Source organism: Mizuhopecten yessoensis, unplaced genomic scaffold (assembly GCF_002113885.1).
Source record: "Mizuhopecten yessoensis strain PY_sf001 unplaced genomic scaffold, ASM211388v2 scaffold10089, whole genome shotgun sequence".
NCBI classification, from domain to species: domain Eukaryota; kingdom Metazoa; phylum Mollusca; class Bivalvia; order Pectinida; family Pectinidae; genus Mizuhopecten; species Mizuhopecten yessoensis.
The window spans coordinates 183,449-208,261 of record NW_018408373.1 but is presented as its reverse complement, the minus strand read 5'-3'; the positions used below and the strand labels follow the sequence as shown (position 1 = coordinate 208,261).

The 24,813-nt window shown below is 39.2% G+C and overlaps 1 protein-coding gene across 4 annotated transcripts in view; it reads left to right on the top strand.

Annotated features, from left to right (window-relative positions):
• Nucleotides 1-24,813, top strand: part of LOC110459507 (meiosis inhibitor protein 1-like) — an 89,346-nt gene that overhangs the window by 52,410 nt on the left and 12,123 nt on the right. For 3 of the 4 annotated variants that reach the window (XM_021511804.1, XM_021511801.1, XM_021511803.1), the window contains exons 7-14: nt 14,248-14,466; nt 17,393-17,438; nt 19,369-19,439; nt 20,985-21,084; nt 21,210-21,344; nt 21,513-21,731; nt 23,341-23,488; nt 24,355-24,515. In XM_021511804.1, coding sequence (XP_021367479.1) covers nt 14,248-14,466; nt 17,393-17,438; nt 19,369-19,439; nt 20,985-21,084; nt 21,210-21,344; nt 21,513-21,731; nt 23,341-23,488; nt 24,355-24,515 — 1,099 coding nt within the window. The remainder of the gene's footprint in view (nt 1-14,247; nt 14,467-17,392; nt 17,439-19,368; nt 19,440-20,984; nt 21,085-21,209; nt 21,345-21,512; nt 21,732-23,340; nt 23,489-24,354; nt 24,516-24,813) is intronic. The other variant, XM_021511805.1, reaches the window with a different exon arrangement.

Here is a 24,813-nt window from a genome sequence, read left to right as displayed (position 1 = left end):
ATTGGCAAGTTTGACCTAAAATGAAAGTGAGCAATCCAGGGCCAAGAAATCCAATGTATGAATAAGGAGTTTGGCCCCCAAGAGCACGGCAGAGATGTGAGGTCCAAAAGGAGAAAAAAAAATGATATTGAAAGATAATTCCTTTCATATAGGCAATGGTTAGCAAGATTCAAACTTGAATATTGGAATGTGCCCTAAAAAATTTAAGATAATTACACTTTTATCGTTAGATAAGACGGAGTATTTTGACCACGGGAGCTGTGTCTTACATAATTCCACCATTAATATGTTTTTATCGGAATATTTTCCTTATCAGCAAGTGGCAGAAATGTTGCGCCAGACTGAGGCAGACCTTGACTGTGATATAATGGATGTGTTACATACCTACTCCAAGTATCTTGTATCTCATAAACACTGAGTATGTATATCTACCAGATATACACAGGGATTGTCTATCAATCATTTAATATGTGATTCAGATGTTGGGAAATTCAAGATGAAATAAGTTATCAAGTATAAGGATAAAGTTACATCTAGCTTCAGTAGGTATCACTAGGAGGGGCGACTTACTTATCTACACAGATAACATACACTGGTACAGTGATATAGGGCTTTGCAAGTTTGTGACCTGATCGGGGAGACAAAGAAGGATTTTTTGAGAATCGATCTATAAAAAGCATTGATTAAAAATGGTATTGATACAGATTTATTGTCATAAATTTCCCATGATATATAGGATATTCCTTTTTACTTGACGAACACTTGTACATTACTAAACTGAGCGGGATAAGTTTTAGGAAGAAAAGTGTTATCATTCCAGTTATGATATTTATATGGTGTTTATCAAGAAACAAGGAACAATTTGTATTACATTTGTAAAAGAGCTTCAGGTTACTGTCCTAATAGACTTTCCAAAACTATATGACCAATTACAATGAAATTTTCTAGGAGTGATACATTGAGAAATACTTTATGATAAATGACTAACTTTAGATTTTTTTGTATTCAAAATGGCAACCATCGCCTCTAATTTTCTGAAAGAAAAAAAAGGTTGTACTTTGAGTTCGGTGAGGTGGACTTGATTAACACTTTGTGAGAGTGGTACAGCGGGGCTGTTCATTCATAATCATTAAAAGGCTGACATAAACTTTGGGACTCGAGATATCTGCTTTGGCCTCTGATTGACTGAGAGTCATTGAAAACTTGCATGGTTTAGAGGAGTGTTATCAGTATGTCTGTGACTTACTATTCTAGTTTAGAGGAGTGTTATTAGTATGCCAGTGGCTTACTATTCTAGTTTAGAGGAATGTTATTAGTATGCCAGTGGCTTACTATTCTAGTTTAGAGGAGTGTTATTAGTAAGCCATTGCCTTACTATTCTAGTTTAGAGGAATGTTATTAGTATGCCAGTGGATTACTATTCTAGTTTAGAGGAGTGTTATTAGTATGCCAGTGGCTTACTATTCTATTTTAGAGGAGTGTTATTAGTATGCCAGTGGCTGACTATTCTATTTTAGAGGAGTGTTATTAGTATGCAAGTGGCTTACTATTCTAGTTTAGAGGAGTGTTATTAGTATGCCATTGGCTTACTATTCTAGTTTAGAGGAATGTTATTAGTATGCCAGTGGATTACTTTTCTAGTTTAGAGGATTGTTATTAGTATGCCAGTAGCTTACTATTCTAGTTTAGAGGAGTGTTATTAGTTTGCCAGTGGCTTACTATTCTAGTTTAGAGGATTGTTATAAGTATGCCAGTAGCTTACTATTCTAGTTTAGAGGAGTGTTATTAGTTTGCCAGTGGCTTACTATTCTAGTTTAGAGGAGTGCTATTAGTATGCCAGTGGCTTACTATTCTAGTTTAGAGGAGTGTTATTAGTATGCCAGTGGCTTACTATTCTAGTTTAGAGGAGTGTTATTAGTTTGCCAGTGGCTTACTATTCTAGTTTAGAGGAGTGTTATTAGTATGCCAGTGGCTTACTATTCTAGTTTAGTTTTTTTCATGTATCTCATTATTCCTGTAAAGAGCTATTAACTTTAACTGATGAATTTTAATACACGAAGGGAGGATGGACTCCTACAGACTGACACACTTGATCCCTAATAGGATTTCCAATTTGTAACATAGTGTTTTAACTTGTCATGACTTGGATTTGTGGATATTGGAGTTGCCAAGGGTAATCAAGTGGCCTTGTAAGCTGACAATAATGGCTGATTTATACTCAATTTGTCTTATAACGTATTTTTGTGGTGATGTAGTCACTTTAGAAAGGGGAAACTGTTAGGCTACTGCAGCACAGCTGTGTAGGAAGGGAGTGTATAGGATCAGCTACAGGGTTGAAATTTCTTTAATGACACACCACTGCAGCTCATAAATTTTACATATCATAACAGTTGTTTAAGTTACAGGTTAATGTTGATAGCTGTTAGGTTGATAGTTGTGAAGCTAGAACTTTTACATTCTACTATAAAAAGTGTTATTTGCCACCCAACATAGTGCAAGTTACCTTTGTGTAAATGTCCATAATTATCTCTTAATGATTTGATCTGTAAATATCACTTATATATTGCTGAATCCTTTTTCCTTTTTTTGGACAAGAAAAAGCAATACACACTGTATACAGGATTTCCTGTCTTGCATACCTGTAATCAAATTTCCCTACCAGGAGTCGAACCCATGACAACAGATTACTAGCCAAATACTCAATCATATGAAATATGTCCCGAATTGGGGGAACTCATACTTGCCCCACAGGGTTTTGATTAATTTCGAGTTTGATCTACTTAACACTGTGTGTTTCTTTCATTACATAACTCAAGTGACTGTTGAAGGCTCATGGACCTCTTGCTTTCTAACAGATACATTTTTCCTCAAAGGAATTGGAAGAAAGAAATTTTCATTATTACAAAGGTATAGTGGTTCCTTGATGTTTAGAAACCAGGTGTTCTTTATTCTTTAGTTTGTTGGGTTGTTCTGATGGTATCAGATAGTTACAGACAAATGAGGAAGATGTAGTGAATGTGTAAGGTTTTTATGTGGAATTTACCATCTGTTAGGATATGTAATGGTTATTGGATTAAGGTTTAATGGTTAGTTGAGACTGGCTGGGTGTAGCATCCAAGTATGGCCTGGCTTCCTCATGTACAGCACATACATGGCAGCTGTATACACCTGGCCTGTAACTCTCCCTAACAGACAGGGGCCCTGATCCTGCTCTCTGTATATCAACATTCTTACCAACAGACAGGGGCCCCCTTCCTGCTCTCTGTATATCAACATTCTTACCAACAGACACTGGGGCCCCGATCCTGCTCTATGTATATCAACATTCTTACCAACAGACAGGGGCCCCGATCCTGCTTTCTGTATATCAACATGTCTTACCAACGGACAGGGGCCCGGATCCTGCTCTCTGTATATCAACATGCCCTTCCAACAGACAGGGGTCCCAATCCTGCTCTCTGTATATCAATATGTTTTATCAACCTACAGGGGCCCCGATCCTGCTCTCTGTATTTCAACATGTCTTACCAACAGACAGGGGCCCCAATCTTGCTCTTTGTATATCAACATTCTTACCAACAGACAGGGGCCCTGATCCTGCTATCTGTAGATCAACATTCTTACCAACAGACAGGGGCCCCAATCCTGCTGTCTGTATATCAACACTCTTACCCACAGACAGGGGCCCCAATCCTGCTCTCTGTATATCAACATGTCTTACCAACAGACAGAGACCCCAATCCTGCTCTCTGTATATCAACATGTCTTACCAACAGACAGGGGCCCCGATCCTGCTTTCTGTATATCAACATGTCTTACCAACGGACAGGGGCCCGGATCCTGCTCTCTGTATATCAACATGCCCTTCCAACAGACAGGGGGCCCAATCCTGCTCTCTGTATATCAATATGTTTTATCAACCTACAGGGGCCCCGATCCTGCTCTCTGTATTTCAACATGTCTTACCAACAGACAGGGGCCCCAATCCTGCTGTCTGTATATCAACACTCTTACCCACAGACAGGGGCCCCAATCCTGCTCTCTGTATATCAAAATTCTTACCAACAGACAGGGGCCCCGATCCTTATCTCTGTATATCAACATGTCTTACCAACAGACAGGGGACCCAATCCTGCTCTCTGTATATCAATATGTCTTACCAACAGACAGGGGCCCCGATCCTGCTTTCTGTATATCAACATGTCTTACCAACGGACAGGGGCCCGGATCCTGCTCTCTGTATATCAACATGCCCTTCCAACAGACAGGGGGCCCAATCCTGCTCTCTGTATATCAATATGTTTTATCAACCTACAGGGGCCCCGATCCTGCTCTCTGTATATCAACATGCCCTTCCAACAGACAGGGGGCCCAATCCTGCTCTCTGTATATCAATATGTTTTATCAACCTACAGGGGCCCCGATCCTGCTCTCTGTATTTCAACATGTCTTTCCAACAGACAGGGGCCCCAATCCTGCTCTCTGTATATCAAAATTCTTACCAACAGACAGGGGCCCCGATCCTGCTTTCTGTATATCAACATGTCTTACCAACGGACAGGGGCCCGGATCCTGCTCTCTGTATATCAACATGCCCTTCCAACAGACAGGGGGCCCAATCCTGCTCTCTGTATATCAATATGTTTTATCAACCTACAGGGGCCCCGATCCTGCTCTCTGTATTTCAACATGTCTTTCCAACAGACAGGGGCCCCAATCCTGCTCTCTGTATATCAAAATTCTTACCAACAGACAGGGGCCCCGATCCTTATCTCTGTATATCAACATGTCTTACCAACAGACAGAGACCCCAATCCTGCTCTCTGTATATCAACATGTCTTACCAACAGACAGGGGCCCCGATCCTGCTTTCTGTATATCAACATGTCTTACCAACGGACAGGGGCCCGGATCCTGCTCTCTGTATATCAACATGCCCTTCCAACAGACAGGGGGCCCAATCCTGCTCTCTGTATATCAATATGTTTTATCAACCTACAGGGGCCCCGATCCTGCTCTCTGTATTTCAACATGTCTTTCCAACAGACAGGGGCCCCAATCCTGCTCTCTGTATATCAAAATTCTTACCAACAGACAGGGGCCCCGATCCTTATCTCTGTATATCAACATGTCTTACCAACAGACAGAGTCCCCAATCCTGCTCTCTGTATATCAACATGTCTTACCAACAGCTTTTAAAGCATACTTGATCCTTGGAACCTTGCAAACATTGAAGAGTGTAGCTCCCCTGAAGGCTGAGGGGCAATGCCTGAAAGGGGGAAGTTTGGCATTAAATCTTTAAAAGTCTAATTTGTTTGAATATTGGATTGAATCTCAACAAAAAAAATCCTTGAATTATCCTTGGCACCACAAAAATGATACGTTAAATAAAGCAAGGGGGTTGTCCCCCTTGATACTGAGGGGCAGACACTAAAATGAGAAATATCTATTTGTAATTCTACTGTCCTTAGGTATAATGACAATATTTTTCCATGATAACTTAAACTTCTAGGTAAGGACTACAGGCCATCTTGGCCTCTTGTTGAATTTTGGCTACAAACTTTATGATAATGTTAATGTTAAAAAAGTGCACTACGTACATGTTATGTTCTGTGATTACTCCATAAGTTTAATATCAACATTCAGGATCACAGTTCATTATCTATCAATGTTACTGCAGTTACAAATGTTTACCATACAGTTGGAGATTGGCTTGATTTTGAAAGCATTTTATCTAGTGTAATTACAAACGAGCTAAAGTCTAGTCAGACAAAAAACTCCCTCACATATCTTGTGTGTTTCATAGAATGGTTTGTTTGTGTATGTAGCAATCTTGTGATGATACCAGATCCTTTATTTACAAATCCTGGATTATCTCACGTAAGTGGGATTCTCTCATGTTGTAAAAGGAATGCCATTATTTCATGATTTTGCACTTGCTCCCCTGCTTTTATGGGTTTTCCTGTCTGTTCTTGGGAACCATGGTGTATCTGCTTGGTCATCTTTAACAGTTTGTGGTGAATTAAAGTTGCCTGACATCCACTAATATATTCATTAGTCCTTGCAGTTGCAAAATTCATATGTAATAGCCAAGGTTATAATATGCCTTAGTCAAGGTCAGTTGTTGGTTGGGCACCAGGGACGGGCAATTTAAATCTGCCACTATTTTAAGACACAAAAATAGTTTGACATCTCCCCTTTTAACATTCTTGACAACAAGATTACAAAAGGTACCTGTTGGGAAGACAAAAACAGCCAGTCAGATGTACATCAAAGGACACACAACCAGCCAGTCAAATGTACTTCAGGGGACACACAACCAGCCAATTAGATGTACTTCAGAGGACACACCGCCAGCCAATTGGTGTGCTTCAGAGGACACACAACCAGCCAGTCAAATGTACTTCAGGGGACACACACCCAGCCAATCAAATGTACTTCAGAGGACACACAACCAGCCAATCAAGTGTACTTCAGAGGGCACACAGCCAACCAATCAGATGTACTTCAGAGGACACACAACCAGCCAATTAGATGTACTTCAGAGGACACACACCCAGCCAATCAGATGTACATCAGAGGACACACAACCAGCCAATCAAGTGTACTTCAGAGGCCACACAACCAACCAATCAGATGTACTTCAGAGGACACAACCAGCCAATCAGATGTACATCAGAGGACACACAACCAGCCAATCAAATGTACTTCAGGGGACACACACCCAGCCAATTAGATGTACTTCAGAGGACAAACACCCAGCCAATTCGATGTACTTCAGAGGACACACAACCAGCCAATCAGATGTACATCAGAGGACACACAACCAGCCAATTAGATGTACTTCAGAGGACACACAACCAGCCAATTAGATGTACTTCAGAGGACACACAACCAGCCAATCAGATGTACTTCAGGGGACACACAACCAGCCAATTAGATGTACTTCAGAGGACACACAACCAGCCAATTAGATGTACTTCAGAGGACACACAACCAGCCAATTAGATGTACTTCAGAGGACATACAACCAGCCAATCAAATGTAGTTCAGAGGACACACAACCCGCCAATCAGATTTACTTCAGAGGACACACAACCAGCCAATTAGATGTACTTCAGAGGACACACAACCAGCCAATCAAATGTTGTTCAGAGGACGAACAACCAGCCAATCGGATGTACTTCAGAGGACACACTATCAGCCAATCAGATGTACTTCAGAGGACACACAACCAGCCAATCAAATGTACTTCAAAGGACACAGAGCCAGCCAATCAGATGTACTTCAGAGGACACACAACCAGCCAATTAGATGTACTTCAGAGGACACACAACCAGCCAATTAGACACAACCAGCCAATTAGATGTACTTCAGAGGACACACAAGCAGCCAATTAGATGTACTTCAGGGGACACACAACCAGCCAATTAGATGTACTTCAGAGGACACACACCCAGCCAATCAGATGTACTTCAGAGGACACACTATCAGCCAATCAGATGTACTTCAGAGGACACACACCCAGCCAATTAGACACAACCAGCCAATTAGATGTACTTCAGAGGACACACACCCAGCCAATTAGATGTACTTCAGAGGACACACACCCAGCCAATTAGATGTCCTTCAGAGGACACACACCCAGCCAATCAGATGTACTTCAGAGGACAAACAACCAGCCAATTCGATGTACTTCAGAGGACACACAACCAGCCAATCAGATGCCCAAAGAGAGACACTACCAGATAACCAGCCAACCAGTCAACCAATCAACCCAAGATAGAAAGGGATACACCAGAGAAAGGGAAGAGTAGATCATTAATGAAAAGAAAGAGTGAAATTAGTGGAAAGGGGATGAGTACCAGCTAGATTGACAGAAGAGGAAGAGTAGATGGAGAGAAGGGGAAAAGTAGATAAAGAGACGGGAAGAGTAAATAGAGATAAGGGGAAGAGTACCTTGTGGATTGAGAGAAGGTGAAGATTAGGTAGAGAGAAAGGAAAGAGTTGATATAGAGAAGGGAGAGAAGATCAAAAGAAACGAACATCAAGATAATTAGACAGAAAGAGGAGAAAATTAGAGAAAAAGAAAGAATAGATAATGAGAGGAAAGAGCAAGTGACAGATAATATTTTGTGTCTTTGGTGGTACCCATAGCTTAAAGTTAAAAAGAAAAAATAACAAAACAAAATAACAATAAGAATTGGGTAAGGATTGAAACATTTCTCCAGTTCATGCTAACCAAACAAGACCATATCACATCTCCAGGCCTATCATAAATCAAGCTTAGCCTATTAGCAGCTACTGCCTTTACCCTCAGTGAGGGAATGGTCTGGATATTATCTAAACACCAGGCAGCTTATTGGTAAACAGGGACCATCCTGTATTTAAATGGAGGTACAGTGTAACAGTAATGATACATCCACATTCCTCCCTCTGGTATATAAAGGCTGTATGTTTGTTGAAGAAATGGTCATGTACAGAATGTGCCTCACCTAAAAGGATTCATATAGCCCATATACATGATACCAGGTTGTGTTGGCTTCTATGGTATTTATATAGCCCACTAAGTTATTTGTCTGCAACAAATTACACCTGCGTGTGTTGACTTCTAAGATATTCACATTACCCAAATGATATCAGCTGACTTCCAAGGCTTTTATATAGCCCAATAAGGATTTTATATAGCCCCAATAAGGTATTCATATAGCCCAATAAGGATTTTATATAGCCCAATAAGGTATTCATATAGCCCAATAAGGTTTTTATATAGCCCAAATGATATAAGTTGGCTTCTAAGATATCAATCATCTTTGGAATCCAATGGTTTCATTCTCAGAACACATCTTTTCTATGCGCCTGGAATGTGTCATGAAAAAATTGAAGGCTTGATATAAGTAGACTAGTGTGATCCTTTGATGTGCTTCAAAACAACTGTGACTGTCAGCATGACAGTAAAATTGACCATCTTTGGTCAGGTGTCATTTCTCTGTAAATCTGTAATCTTCCAAAGACAGGTATCAACCTAGTGATTGTCAAATTTGTTTTATACCTGGACATAATCAAAGGGTTAACTGCATGTCCTAGATTTTGTTATGACATATTCCAAGGGCGTAGAGAGGATATGTTTATCTACAGTGGAACCTATACCTGTAGATTTAGAAGACGAGTTACTGTATACCATAAAATATTCACCAAGTCAAACTTTTGCCCTTCGCCAGAATAATCTATATTAGCCCAGTGTTAATTTCGCTAATTGTGCCCTTCAAATTACTATGCATAGGATGTTGTTTAGTAATGTTCACTGTTGTGGTAAATTTGCCCTGCTTACGACGGGTAAAACAGGTGAAAATTCAACTGCAGCAAAAAATTCTCAGGTAAACAGTATTGATGACTTCAAGTGATACCTGCCTGTTTTTCATTAGAAGGTACATTTATATATATACATCCAAATTGTAACTTTGTACTTTAGATTTATTTTCACAAATATCAGACTCAAGTGGAACTTTTAAGTCGGTCACTTCCACCCAATCCTAACTCAGAAGAGGCTCTTGAACTGTTCAGACAGGTCACTTCCACTCTTACACAGACATGTCACTTCCACTTNACAGGTCACCTGCACCCTTACACAGTCAGGTCACTTCCACTCTTACACAGTCAGGTCACTTCCACTCTTACACAGACAGGTCACTTCCACTCTAACACAGACAGGTCACTTTCACTCTTACACAGACAGGTCACTTCCACTCTTACACAGACATGTCACTTCCACTCTTACACAGACAGGTCACCTCCACTCTTACACAGACAGGTCCCCTCCACTCTTACACAGACAGGTCACTTCCCCTCTTACACAGACAGGTCACTTCTACTCTTACACAGACAGGTCACCTGCACCCTTACACAAACAGGTCACCTCCACTCTTACACAGACAGGTCACTTCCCCTCTTACACAGACAGGTCACTTCTACTCTTACACAGACAGGTCCCCTGCACCCTTACACAAACAGGTCACCTCCACTCTTACAAAGACAGGTCACCTCCACTCTTACACAGACAGGTCACTTCCCCTCTTACACAGACAGGTCACTTCCACTCTTACACAGTCAGGTCACTTCCACTCTTACACAGAAGGTCACTTCCACCCTTACACAGACAGGTCCCTTCCACTCTTACACAGACAGGTCACCTCCACTCTTACACAGACAGGTCACCTCCACTCTTACACAGACAGGTCACCTCCACTCTTACACACACAGGTCACCTGCACCCTTACACAGTCAGGTCACTTCCACTCTTACACAGACAGGTCACTTCTACTCTTACACAGACAGGTCCCCTGCACCCTTACACAAACAGGTCACCTCCACTCTTACACAGACAGGTCACCTCCACTCTTACACACACAGGTCACCTGCCCCCTTACACAGTCAGGTCACTTCCACTCTTACACAGACAGGTCACTTCTACTCTTACACAGACAGGTCACCTGCACCCTTACACAAACAGGTCACCTCCACTCTTACAAAGACAGGTCACCTCCACTCTTACACAGACAGGTCACTTCCACTCTAACACAGACAGGTCACTTCCACTCTTACACAGACAGGACACTTCCACTCTTACACAGACAGGTCACTTCAACTCTTACACAGACAGGTCACTTCCACTCTTACACAAACAGGTCTCTTCTACTCTTACACAGACAGGTCACCTGCACCCTTACACAAACAGGTCACCTCCACTCTTACAAAGACAGGTCACCTCCACTCTTACACAGACAGGTCACCTGCGCCCTTACACAGACAGGTCACTTCCACTCTTACACAGACATGTCACTTCCACTCTAACACAGACAGGTCACTTCCACTCTTACACAGACAGGACACTTCCACTCTTACACAGACAAGACACTTCCACTCTTACACAAACAGGTCACTTCCACTCTTACACGAACAGGTCACTTCCACTCTTACACGAACAGGTCACTTCCACTCTTACACGAACAGGTCACTTCCACCCTTACACAGACAGGTCACTTCCCCTCTTACACAGACAGGTCACTTCCACTCTTACACCGACAGGTCACTTCCACTCTTACACAGACAGGTCACTTCTACTCTTACACAGACAGGTCCCCTGCACCCTTACACAAACAGGTCACCTCCACTCTTACACAGCCAGGTCACTTCCACTCTTACACAGACAGGTCACCTCCACTCTTACACAGTCAGGTCACTTCCACTTGTGCAAATCTAAGATGTGTAAACATACTAATTTATCATATTAAACTGACCTAAATGTTTCCAAATCTAAGACTCCATACACAATTTGGCAGATACCAGCTGTTAGCAGATATTCCCTGGTACTTACATTCCAATTTTACACCATATGTACCAGTGATTAGCCTCAACAATACCGACATCCAGCTTACTGTACCAGTATTAAGCTGAAGCAAAAATGAAAAACATCCGACTGACTTAAGCTTCTGAGGCTTTCTAATAGTATATGTACCGAGTCACCCTATTTCATGAATCTAACTAACTGTAGGTGTCCGTTTGAATGAAACAAGCATGGAAGATAATATACGGCCTGTTTAAATCATATCACTTTCAAAAGTTGAAAACACCCATTCTTTTAGTCTCAAAGTTCTTTATTCATGTGTTTCTAAATTAATAAAAAAAATAAAAAAAATATGTTTAACAATTTAGTAAGGTTTCAATATAAAGGTATATGTCTTTGATATCATGATGCTGTCCATGCTACACATTACAATATCCAATGTTGTATTGAAAATCAAATTTAAATTTCAGTATTGTGGGTTATGATTTTTAGGTCACCTGAGCTTTGCTCAAATGTCCTATTCTGATCGCTTTCCGTCCGTCGTCGCGCATCGTCCGTCGTGCATAGTGTGAAAACTTTTTACATTTTCGACTTCGTTTCATGAACTAGTGGATGGAATTCTTTCAAACTCGGTCAGAATCATCCTTGGTAGATTAGGCTACAAAATTGTAAAATTGGGATACCTACCCCTACCCTAGGGGCCAGGGCGGGGCCCCAAAGGGAAAATTAACCAATATTTCAAAAAATCTTTTTCTCCAGACTCAGAGGTACTACAGTCAATGTCTCTGTATGGATGGAAAGATCATCAGAGGCTTTATTTAAATTGTAAATTTCAGTACCCCAGGGCCATCCGTTCTTCTTTGGGAAGGGGGTAAAGTTTACTTCAGTTTATAAAGGGAAATAAAACCTTTGGGTATGTTTTGTTCGTTTTCAGTAGGTATTATTCTTACTTGGTGAGAATCATCCTTGGAGGAAGATGTTATCAAATTGTTAAATCGGGATTCCTGCCCCAACCCCAGGGGCCAGGGCAGGGCCCCAAAGGGAAAATTAACCAATATTTCAGAAATCTTATTCTTCAGTCTCAGATGTAGTACAATCAAATTCTGTGCATGGATGAAAATTCTGTCAGGGGCTTGATCTATTTTTCAATTTTATTACCCCTGGGCCATCGGTTTTCCTTTGGGGAGTGGGTAAAGTTGACTTTAGTTTATATATGAAAATAACACTTTTGGGTATATTTTTTCCATTTTCAGCAGGAAATTATTCAAACTTGGTTGGAATGATAATGATGCCAGATAGCAATTAGATGATATGAGAAAATAAGATCCTGTCCCACCCCCAGGGGCTAGAGGGGTGGGGCCCAAATGGGGATTATAGTTAAAAGTTAAAAAATCTTCTTCATCAGACTCAGATGTTTTACCTTTCATAGATAGAAAGGTCCTTACCTAAATTACCGTTACCTAAATTGTAAATTTCATTATACCCCCAGGTCATCTGCTCTCCCTTGGATAGAGGGTATAATTCTCATTAGCAAAATAATTTATTTGAATAGTTTTTAAAGTTCTTGTCCTTTGGTGACATGACAGGTATTGTATTTCACTTTGTTTACATGTTGATTTCCACATCACATCTCCACAATGAAATTGAGCTTCCAGTACCTATAATATAAATCGGGTGACCGCTAAGGCCCTTGGGCCTCTTGTTACTGGTTGTTTTTAGCTCAACTGGTCTGAAGAGCCATGAGAGCTTAAGCCGTGGCGTCCATCGTCCGGCGTCCATCGTCCGGCGTCAACTTTTCCATTTAAACAACTTCTTCTCAATGGCCTTCTTTTGATTAACTGAAATGCCCAGAAGCGTGATATTTGGCTGGTAGGATGAAGCCCGACAAATTTTAATAAAAGACTGCCTGTATTTCTGATTAACCAAAAGGCCCAGAAGCATGATATTTGGCTGATATTTCAAGGTCACAGGGTCAAATATGTCAAACACTTCAAATGACTTTTTCTGAAGAACTGGAAGGTATAGAACCTTCATATTTAGTTGGTGGCATTCTAGGATGAAGCCTCACATAGTTTGAGAATGAAAATGACCTTGACCTAGTTTCAAGGTCACAGTGGTCAAATATGTCAAACGCTTCAAACGACTTCTTCTGAAGAACTAAAAGGTATAGAATCTTCATGTTTGGCTGGTTACTTTCTGGGATAGAGCCTGACAAAGTTTTAGAATGATAATGACCTTGACCTACTTTCAAGGTCACAGGGGTCAAATGTGTCAAACACTTCAAACAACTTCTTCTGAAGGACTGAAAGGTATAGAATCTTCATATTTGCCTGGTTGCTTCCTGGGATAGAGCCAAAGTTTGAGAAGGAAAATTACCTTGACCTACTTACAAGGTCACAGGGAAATATATGTCAAACAACTTCTGAAGAAGAACCAAAAAGCATAGAATCATGATAATATTTGGCTGGTAGTTTGAACAGTTGGAGCCGACAAAGTTTGCTAGTGAAATATTTGTAGTACAGTATAGTATTTAATAAGAATATTTTGCTATGACTGCTAAATATTCAGGTGAGCGATACAGGCCCTCTGGGCCTCTTGTTAAAACATAGAGGTGAGCCGAAGACAGCACCATCTGACATGATTTGTAGATGTTGACTTAATTTATACAGTCCTAACACCTAGGTAGGCCATAAATAGAAGAGTAGTAGCGCTAAAACATATGTATTATGGACAATATTAATATGCCAATCAGAATCTGGTATGTTAATAGTGTTCTGGTATGCATTATTGTCTTACCCATGCATTAAAGCCCTCTTGATGGGACTTGTGTTTTACTTCAAACTTGCTAATAGCTGGAAACTTGTCTGTAAGAGTACACTGTCATATGTTTGCCCCCTTTCTAGGTTTGCTGAAAAAGCTGGTAACCAATGGAGACAGTGTAGAACTATTGATGAAGCTGAACTTGGAAGGTGTCACACTTCTGTCAATCCTCAAAAAGTTGTTGGTGAGCAAGAAGGAAGTCCAGCAAATATCCTCTATCCAGATTCTGTCTGGCATCTTGCAGGTTCCCGAAGGTCACTCCTCAAATTATACTGTGGTCATCCTGCAGTCAGACCTCATGGGTGAGTGCCTGTTGTCAAGGTTATCTTAAGGTCAATTATCAAATTATACTGTGGTCATCCTGCAGTCAGACCTCATGGGTGAGTGCCTGTTGTCAAGGTTATCTTAAGGTCAATTATCAAATTATACTGTGGTCATCCTGCAGTCAGACCTCATGGGTGAGTGCCTGTTGTCAAGGTTATCTTAAGGTCAATTATCAAATTATACTGTGGTCATCCTGCAGTCAGACCTCATGGGTGAGTGCCTGTTGTCAAGGTTATCTTAAGGTCAATTATCAAATTATACTGTGGTCATCCTGCAGTCAGACCTCATGGGTGAGTGCCTGTTGTCAAGGTTATCTTAAGGTCAATTATCAAATTATACTGTGGTCATCCTGCAGTCAGACCGGATAGGTGAGTGCCTGTTGTCAAGGTTATCTGAAGGTCACCCCTCAAATTATACTGTGGTCATCCTGCAGTCAGACCTCATAGGTGAGTGAGTGCCTGTTGTCAAGGTTATCTGAAGGTTACCCCTCAAATTATACTGTGGTCATCCTGCAGTCAGACCGGATAGGTGAGTGCCTGTTGTCAAGGTTACCTTAAATTCACTCTTTTTATTACACCTCTACCATCCCCCGCCTGACCTACTTACATTATAGATAACAAAATGTGAAAAGATGTTAATGATATAAGGATATCCTGATTTCTCACAGATGGATGCCACATCATTCCAATGTTGGATCAGTGTCTTAATGATGATGGATGTGAACAGACACAAACTCTTCTCAACTCTTTCCAAGTGTGAGATAATTAAAGAAGTCTTCTAGCATAGCGGCATAAAGAAAATCTCTTCCCAAGATTGTGTTGTGTTTGATTCAGTGTATTTATTCAGATTTATCTATCGCCTTTAGCACCATTTCCAAGATGGAATGTTCATTAGTTTGATATGTGGATTTAATCGTTACAGACTTGCAGTGGGTACCCCCTCATCACACCTTATACCAGTGAGACATTCTAAAGCATTGCAAATCTTCAAGGATTTCACATTATAAGCTTACCTGGCCCAAAGTGCCTATGAACTTATGAATAGTGTTGCATCTGTCATCAGGTCACTTATCCATTATTATTTTCTTGCTAGGACTTCTTCTGAAGAAGTTTGGCATATTGTCATGATATTTTGCCATTTTAAACTTGCTGGCATAGGCTTCATATATCAAAGGTCATAACTTTGTTATGAAGTTAAACTTTTGTAAGTTATAGGGTCATGATGCTTGGCCAGTAGCTTGCCATCTTCCCTAGCCAAGTGTTCACTTCGTATACACTCCACTTACCCTTGGCGTATATAGCCGTGTTTACCGAGCCTTCAAATTTTCCTGCGGTGTCAATCGCTCGCATCCAATGAAATTGCGTCTTACATATAATGCTGATGACGAAGGAAAACATTAATGGCGACGCCCTGTACGGAAGCACGTTGTCGTTTATGTCAGCGTGTTTTTCCCCAAAAAAATAGGCGCACAATCTTTGGGGAAACTTCTGGAGTGTTAAATCAGTTGGTGGAAATCCTTGACTACATGCCACATGTAAATGATGACCTGGGGAAATATGTATGCTGCCTTTGGATTGTTTCCATATTGCTCTGTCAATTATACTCCACCTCGACATACACATGCTTATGTCAACATGCCGATGGAGTGTGAATGTAACAGTCATTCTGATTGGTTAAAAGTTTTTGGGAGATGGGCGATAACTTGGTATATCTGCTAGGTGACAGTGGAGGGAATTATGAAAACACGGCTATATCCGCCAATGGTAAATGGGGTGTATACGAAGCGAACACTTGGCCAGCGAAGATGGTAGCTTGCTGGCATCGATTTTTATAATGTTTGTCAAAAGATATGAACTTTAATTGTATTCGAAGTCACTTGGGTCAATGACTTATAAAAAAAAGAAAGATATACAGCAATAATATTCAAAGTTTGTTAAACAATATGTCCTTGACCTGTATTCAAGGTTAAAGGAGCCTTTTTTTTTTGTAAATACTCAAACTCTGCAGAAGAACTGAAGGACCTGTGGTATATTTTTTTACCAGTAACTTACTGGCTTAGAATGCTAGAAATTTTGTGAAAATAAAAGACATTTCCCTTTATTCAGGATCATAGTGGTCAAATTTGTTGAAATACTCAAGACAGCTTCGTTTGAAAACCAGAACAAGACTAATGATATTTGACCAATAGATTGTTAGCATGGAGTGCTACTTCTGAATAATGAGGAAGTCTGCGGTCATATTATGTGGCTTGTAGTATTGCTTCGGTGAGGATTTTGTTCAAATGAAGGACCTTGACCCACTTTAAAGGTTAAAGAAGTCATGATATTTGGTCTGTAGCATACAGGCATAGAGAACTTTCAAGGTCGCATGGTTCTAATGTGTTTAACACAAGTGATGTTGATGGCAATTGAGTTTTCTAAATGATTTGTCTTTATTCTTTTTCAAGACCACAGAAGCCAAATTACATTAAAAAAAAAATGATATTTGGCTAGTTGCATATTGGGATGAAGTGCTATCAAACCTGTTGGAATAAATTTGTTTGAATAAATTTGGAATTGGCCCACTTTGAAGATCATAGTTGTGAGATATTTTTGCCACCAGCGATGAATAACTGGTGAGCAATACAGGCCCATTGGGCCTTTTGTATTCAGACTATACTAAATACAACTTTATACATATAATACAGTTTCTAACATTGGGTGTGTATAGTTAAACCTGTTGAGGAATGACCTTATCACAGAGATAACACAGCTACAGCTCTGCATGATACAGACTTCATACAGTACTGATTTACTTCTTTCTTATAATGTTCTATCTAAAACCAGATAAGGATCCATATGAGATGTTTTGTAATGGTTGCTACCTATATCATTCTACATGCCTATACTTCATTGTATCCTACAGAGTTCCTGTTTGAATGTCTCCATACTCGTAACCCTGTCCAGACCAGGTACAGTACCCTTTTCCTACAGAGTTCCTGTTTGAATGTCTCCATACTCGTAACCCTGTCCAGAACAGGTACAGGACCCTTTGTTTTGTATGAATCTCTCCTTACTCGTGACCCTGTCCGGACCAGGTACAGTACCCTTTGTTTTGTATGAATATCTCCATACTCATAACCCTGTCCAGACCAGGTACAGTACCCTTTGTTTTGTATGAATGTCTCCTTACCCGTGACCCTGTCCAGACCAGGTACAGTACCCTTTGTTTCACATGAATGTCTCCATATTCGTAGCCCTGTCCAGACCAGGTACAGTACCCTTTGTTTCGTATGAATGTCTCCATACTCGTAACCCTGTCCATACCAGGTACAGTATCCTTTGTTTCGTATGAATGTCTCCATACTCGTAACCCTGTCCAGACCAGGTACAGTACCCTTTGTTTTGTATGAATGTCTCCATACTTGTAACCCTGTCCAGACCAGGTACAATACCCTTTGTTTTGTATGAATGTCTCCTTACTCGTGACCCTGTCCGGACCAGGTACAGTACCTATTGTTTAGTATGAATGTCTCCTTACCCGTGACCCTGTCCAGACCAGGTACAGTACCCTTTGTTTTGTATGAATATCTCCATACTCGTAACCCTGTCCAGACCAGGTAGAGTACCTATTGTTTAGTTTGAATGTTATCGTATTTGGAACACTTTCTAGACAGAGTATGGTTCCCTTTGTATTGTTTGAGTGTTATTGAGACTGGACACAAAAAGGGTTTCTTAGAGCACAAAATATTTTAAAACCTATTCCTCCTGAAGAGTTGATCACATTTCAACAAAATCTAATATAAGACATCTTTTGGAATGGAGAGTCAAATGTTGTATAAATGAAGGATACCGCTGCTGGCCCAGAACAATTTCCTAACACTGTTTTAACCAGACTACATCGCCGATGTTTTGCCAGTATTTTATGCGATGCATAAACTTGAAGGATAAGATAATGCTGACAAATAATATCCCAGTGGCAGTAAAGATTTAAGAACACTTTAGTTGCCAAGATCATTTCCAGAGATTTTACTTTTACTAACTTGTGGTATGATTATCATTACCCTTATGAAACCTTATGTTTGAATTCATAACTGAAATACTAACTTTATACTGAATAACATTAAGTTTGCTTCAGCCATGATATGCAAAGTATCATTGTTTAAAAGAAAACATCTAGATCAGATTCACAGGAAGTTCAAAACTAATTGGCAGATATGTTTTACTGTGGTTGAACTGTTAATAAATTCCACCATATCAAATACTCTGCTTTATCATACCTTCATTCCTGACTGCTCTGTTCAGTATAGGAAATGACAAATTTAGTGAAATTTGGTAAAAGAAATAAAGATTTAAACATTGGCAGGTGAAGAAAAGTTATCTCTCTGTTGATTGATGCCTGACAAGGTGTGTCAGATCCTTAACTAATTAAAACTTCTGTTATTTTAGATTCAGCCAATGAGAGGCTTCTGATAAGTGACTTTATGTCTTCCTATTGGCAAGTGATGGGAAAGTTTAAAGGGATGGAATTTTACTTTTTCAGGAGTTTGAATTTGAAATTAAGGTCAAGAACTCTGTTATTTTGTGCTTAGTAAAATATCTAATCAAAGCTTAAGTAGTATTGTGTCATTTACTAAAGCTAATGTTTAGGTTACATTTGACTTAAGTTTATCAAATTAACTGAGTGTTAAATGAAATTTGTTTATATATATATACATATATTGTGAATGGAACATGGATGTCAGACCCATTATATATACTGTATGTTATCCATCAATTATGATATAACAAAAATATAAAATGATCTGTATGCAAATAACTTTTATTTGTTTTATCTGATACACATTTATTGTATACATGTGTATCAGAACTTAATTTCTGTTTTGGCATTGTATTTTCCAGACATATTTTCCAATGTCTGCAGCCTCTGTGTCAGCTGGAACAGTTTTATACCAAATGTCACTCTGTGTATGGTAAGTATGCATGGCAGAGAGTCAAATTGTCTTGTATGGTAAGTATGTATGGCAGAGAGTCAGATTGTTGCGTATGGTCTGTGTATGGTAAGTATGTATGGCAGAGAGTCAGATTGTCTCGTATGGTCTGTGTATGGTAAGCATGTATGGCAGAGAGTCAGATTGTCTCGTATGATCTGTGTATGGTAAGTATGTATGGCAGAGAGTCAGATTGTCTCATATGGTAAGTATGTATGGCAGAGAGTCTGATTGTCTCGTATGGTCTGTGTATGGTAAGTATGTATGGCAGAGAGTCTGATTGTCTCGTATGGTCTGTATATGGTAAGTATGTATGGCAGAGAGTCAGATTGTCTCGTATGGTAAGTATGTATGGCAGAGAGTCTGATTGTCTCGTATGGTCTGTGTATGGTAAGTATGTATGGCAGAGAGTCAGATTGTCTCGTATGGTAAGTATGTATGGCAGAGGGTCAGATTGTCTTGTATGGTCTGTGTATGGTAAGTATGTATGGCAGAGAGTCTGATTGTCCCATATGATCTGTGTATTGTAAGTATGTATGGCAGAGAGTCTGATTGTCTCGTATGGTCTGTGTATGGTAAGTATGCATGGCAGAGAGTCTGATTGTCTCTTATGGTCTGTGTAAGTTAGGTATGTATGGCAAAGAGTCAGATTGTCTCGTATGGTCTGTGTATGGTAAGTATGTATGGCAGAGAGTCAGAATGTCTTGTATGGTCTGTGTATGGTAAGCATGTATGGCAGAGAGTCAGATTGTTGCGTATGGTCTGTGTATAGTAAGTATGTATGGCAGAGAGTCAGATTGTCTCGTATGGTCTGTGTATGGTAAGTATGTATGACAGAGAGTCTAATTGTCTTGTATGGTCTGTGTATGGTAAGTATGTATGGCAGAGAGTCAGATTGTCTCTTATGGTTTGTGTATGGTAGGCATGTATGGCAGAGAGTCAGATTGTCTCGTATGATCTGTGTATGGTAAGTATGTATGGCAGAGAGTCAGATTGCCTCGTATGATATGTGTATTGTAAGTATGTATGGGAGATAGTCTGATTGTCTCATATGGTCTGTGTATGGTAAGTATGTATGGCAGAGAGTCAGATTGTCTCGTATGGTCTAAGTTCATTTTTCTGGTCGATCTCTGGCTAATTGTGGTTAGCTTTGCTTTGTATAGTGTTTATAAGCATGGATATGGTCTTGAAACACTACTATACATCAGCTTGAAATATTTGAATGTAAGTGCAAACAGGTAGTCTAAATACCTTGATCTGAGATCTACAGAAATCTAGCCTTTTGTTCTATACTTCTTTTTTTAATACATGGCTATCAGATATTATACTGTCGATTATGTTGGACTTATACATGCATTTACCTTAAAAAAGTTTCGAAATAAAAAAAGATGTTTGTGACTCAACCATTTCATTCAAATTCTGTGAGGTTGTTTGATTGTTTTTCTTTTTCTGTTTGCTGTTGCATATAAAGACCTTTAAGTTATCTTTTATAGAAATATCAAATGCAATGTCTTGTGGATGTTTCAGGCATGGAGTCTATCCTGAGGGCCATAGAGATATTAGCTGACATGAGGCACTATGAACTTTTTGAAGATGGACTCAAGATTCTGGCGATAGTTCTTACAAAGTAAGACATATGAAGAACTGTATTTCATACTCTTACCTATGTATGTCTCCAAAATGGTCATGTGGTACATAAATTATTAAAAGTATTTGTTTTTTAATTGATGAATTTTAATTTTTCTGGTTTAGACAGCCAAGCAATGTTCCCTTGTTCATCAATGCAAAGATGGTCCAGTTTTGCCTGTCGATCATCAGTCGTGGACTTAAACAGCAACATCCAATGGTCTTCTCAGCATCTCTTTTAGTTCTCATGGCTATCATCAGGTAAATAAACATAACAATAAAATGTCATGTTGGTTTCTTGCATGACCCTACAAAGGGAAGTGAATCGCAAACAAATTTTACTGGAACTCACTTCTTACTTTTCACTCATCAGACCGAGCAAACAATAAAATGCCCCTTCAGTCTTTAATTAAATAATTAATATTGTAGGAAGGATCATTTGTTGCTGCCTGTGCCATTTGAAGAACTGGAGGGTGTGATTGAGTACTGCAGCAAAAACTTTTGGACGAGGGCTAAAAGCTTGGAGGTAACAGTTCCCAGGCACAACAAACCTGGTAGAAAGAGGATGGGGGAAGGACAGGGAGGATGCACTGGGGAAACATACAGAGACATCCCTACCTACTGTCAGACTCACCTCAAGTGTGTAAGGTAAAATGTGACTATGTTTCTTGGTGTAACATTTGAAGGTCAAGGTACCATTTTTGTGACTTTGTGATATTATGAAATTCTATATACCTTAAAGGTGAAGGTTAAAAGAAAGAATAGATATAATTAGGGAGTGTTGGAGCAGAATAAAGAAGTAACATCACTTACTAACAGACTAACTTCATAACCTGGTTTCTTGCTTAATTAGGAGTCAAAGGTCAAGTAATTATTGAATGTTAAAGGTCAAGGTGACATGTCAAAGAACTCATACTGATTAATGGCATCATTTATTTGATATTTATTAGTTTCATTTTCATGTGTACATTCATGTATGATACCCAGTATTTACAATGGCAATCTAGAGATTAAATAACATGTTAAAGTCTCACACTGTCAGGGGGTCAAACTGTTATTATGTTGATATAACACATACAGGCTCTGGCAGCCATGGACTGTTGTTTCAGGCCTGGTTAACCAGCAAAGGTTGTTCAGGGCTTAAATATATTTACAACACCAAGTATCACAGCTCTCATGGTATGTTGGCTGAGCCAGACAAACAAGTTTTGCAACTATTTTTTACAAACAGGCTGAGGCAGCTGTAAAGTTGCCACAGGTTTCTCTTATGAATCATCCAAATGTTTTAGACTGAATTACAGGGATCCTTCTGATTTTTTACTAGACAGATATTTTACATTTTATGTTTGGGTGGTAGATTGATAATTCTCAATGTGTACATATGTGTAATAGATATCATGACTTTTGGACATTCCACCAGTTATTGTTTGATGCTGTCTGGATAAATACCACAAGCTATTTCTGGTAAAGTTCAAACATTGAGTTCCAGAAAGTAAACAGATTCAAATTTAATGTAGACAATTAAAACACAATCTTATCCTGCTTTCTATGTAAGTTATAGCTATTAAGGGTATTTATCACTTTCAATGAAAATCAGAGAATAATGCAAACCATGGGATGATTTAGACGGTCCAGGTTGTTTGTTTGAGTGGCTTTAGGTCTGCTTCACTACTGAGTAGTTTGGTTATACACTCCAACTGGTGTGAGTGGTGAGGAGACATTGCTTTCGTGCTGTCTGCCCAGACAATAAATATCATTTAACTAGGGCGGTCCTACCCATATATGGTAACCAGGTAAACAAGTTGGTTCTGAGGAGAGGATTTATGGAATTACTTTTGAGATTATTTGGTCATAAGATACAAATGATTGATGGACAACATAACTGCTGCTCGTTTAACCAGATACTGCCCATGTTTGTTACAGAGGATGCTTGTAATTTCAAACAAGTTTGTGTCAAGGTCACCACTAATATGACTAATAAAATCTTTGTCATGGCTCTATTGACTAAGATTTTTAACAGATTTTGATCAAAAGATTGGTCAAGCATAAGATTACTTGTTTCAGGTTGTCAACGTCTACAATTTTATATTAAATGTTTGTCACTTGAGCAAAATTGTTTACAATTCTGAAGAACATAAATGTTTACATGTAGGTATGCAAGTCATGATTTGCACTGTAAAATACAATTGTAAAATAGATTGACTGATTATGTGGTTCTGTTGATTTATCTTTTTTTATGTTTTGGACATGTCCATAGGTTGCTGCAGGCCTGTATTAACGACCCGAAGGCGTCTGTGTCCACGTTCTCAGCCCCCTGTGTTTCCGACAATCACAGAACCTCAGTCCAAAGGTTCCAGGATTTCCTACTCAACTCCAGTGCTGAAAGTTGTATCCCTTTAGTAATGGTAGGCTGATTGTTATTGTTAATTATTCTTGTTTCATGTAAACAATTGCATTGTTTCCTATCTTTGAAATTAATTGAAATTTTAAAACAAAGGACGAAAATAATTGATTGAAATGGCTTAGAGTTAATTTACTTTTGTACTGTATGAATTCACAGAAAAATACTGTAAGGAAGTTTTTTTCGTTTAATTGATTAGTTGAATTTACTGAGATAATTATGGTGTTAGTCTTTATTCATTCACATAAAAATGAATATTTGTATAAGCCATGGTGCTCAAAATTGAAAAGAAAATACAACATTTTACAGTTCCATAAATACACATCTGGTACTTGACATTCAGTGGCATGAAGTATGTGTACAATGTATATTATGTAGCCTGGAGTTCTATGGTATCGCAGTAGTCAACGTTCAAAGACAATTTACACGAACCAACCTAACAATAAATACAAAACTACTTTCGTGTTTTTTATCCCAATTATCTGTTCATTCATTAGATCAAGCAAAATCTTTTCAACACTCAACACACATAGCTTATGCGCTACAATTTGGCGCAGCACATGCGGAATCGGTAAGATTTAATACCTACTGTGATGTCAGAAGTAAGATAATAGACACAAAGACAGATGACACTGTTAAAGACTTGCTATTGGTCAGAGAACACTTTTTTTTTTTGGATGATGATTAAGTACAAATATTTTTGGTTCTTGAATTTGTTTCAATTTCAAATGAGAAAACAGATTGATGAACCATGTTCCAAAGGGTTCTTTGTAGCTCGAGAGTGCTTTGTAGGATGTTAAACTTATCCAAGGCATGAATATTTCAGAAAAGATACCAGCAGAAATTATTGACATGTTTCTGATGTTGCAGGATGAACTGGATCAGACAGAGGATGCGGACTTGCTAGGAAGCCTGTCCAAGTTGATATGTCAGCTGTATGAACTGGACACCAGCTCAATGTCTGGCGTGATCCATCGACTTTGTGTCACCGGTGTGTTGACCAGAATCCTGGACATTCATACACAACATAGGTAGTGGACACATCTAAAACTGACCACCTATAGACTTTCTGGTAGACATCAGTGTTAATATTAACATAGGAAATACAGACAGTGATGCTTATGTATGTGAAGTGAGCAATGCAAGGGAGATAATTTGTGAAAATAAATGGGGATAAGGATTGTTGATACAAGTATTATTTATATTCAATTATGATAACAATTTGTGTATTTGAACCTGTGTAAGAGTAAAGTACAGAAGTAGTGATACAGAATGGTAATTGTTTGAAATTTGAATATTTGAAAATATAAAATATTAATAAATGATAAT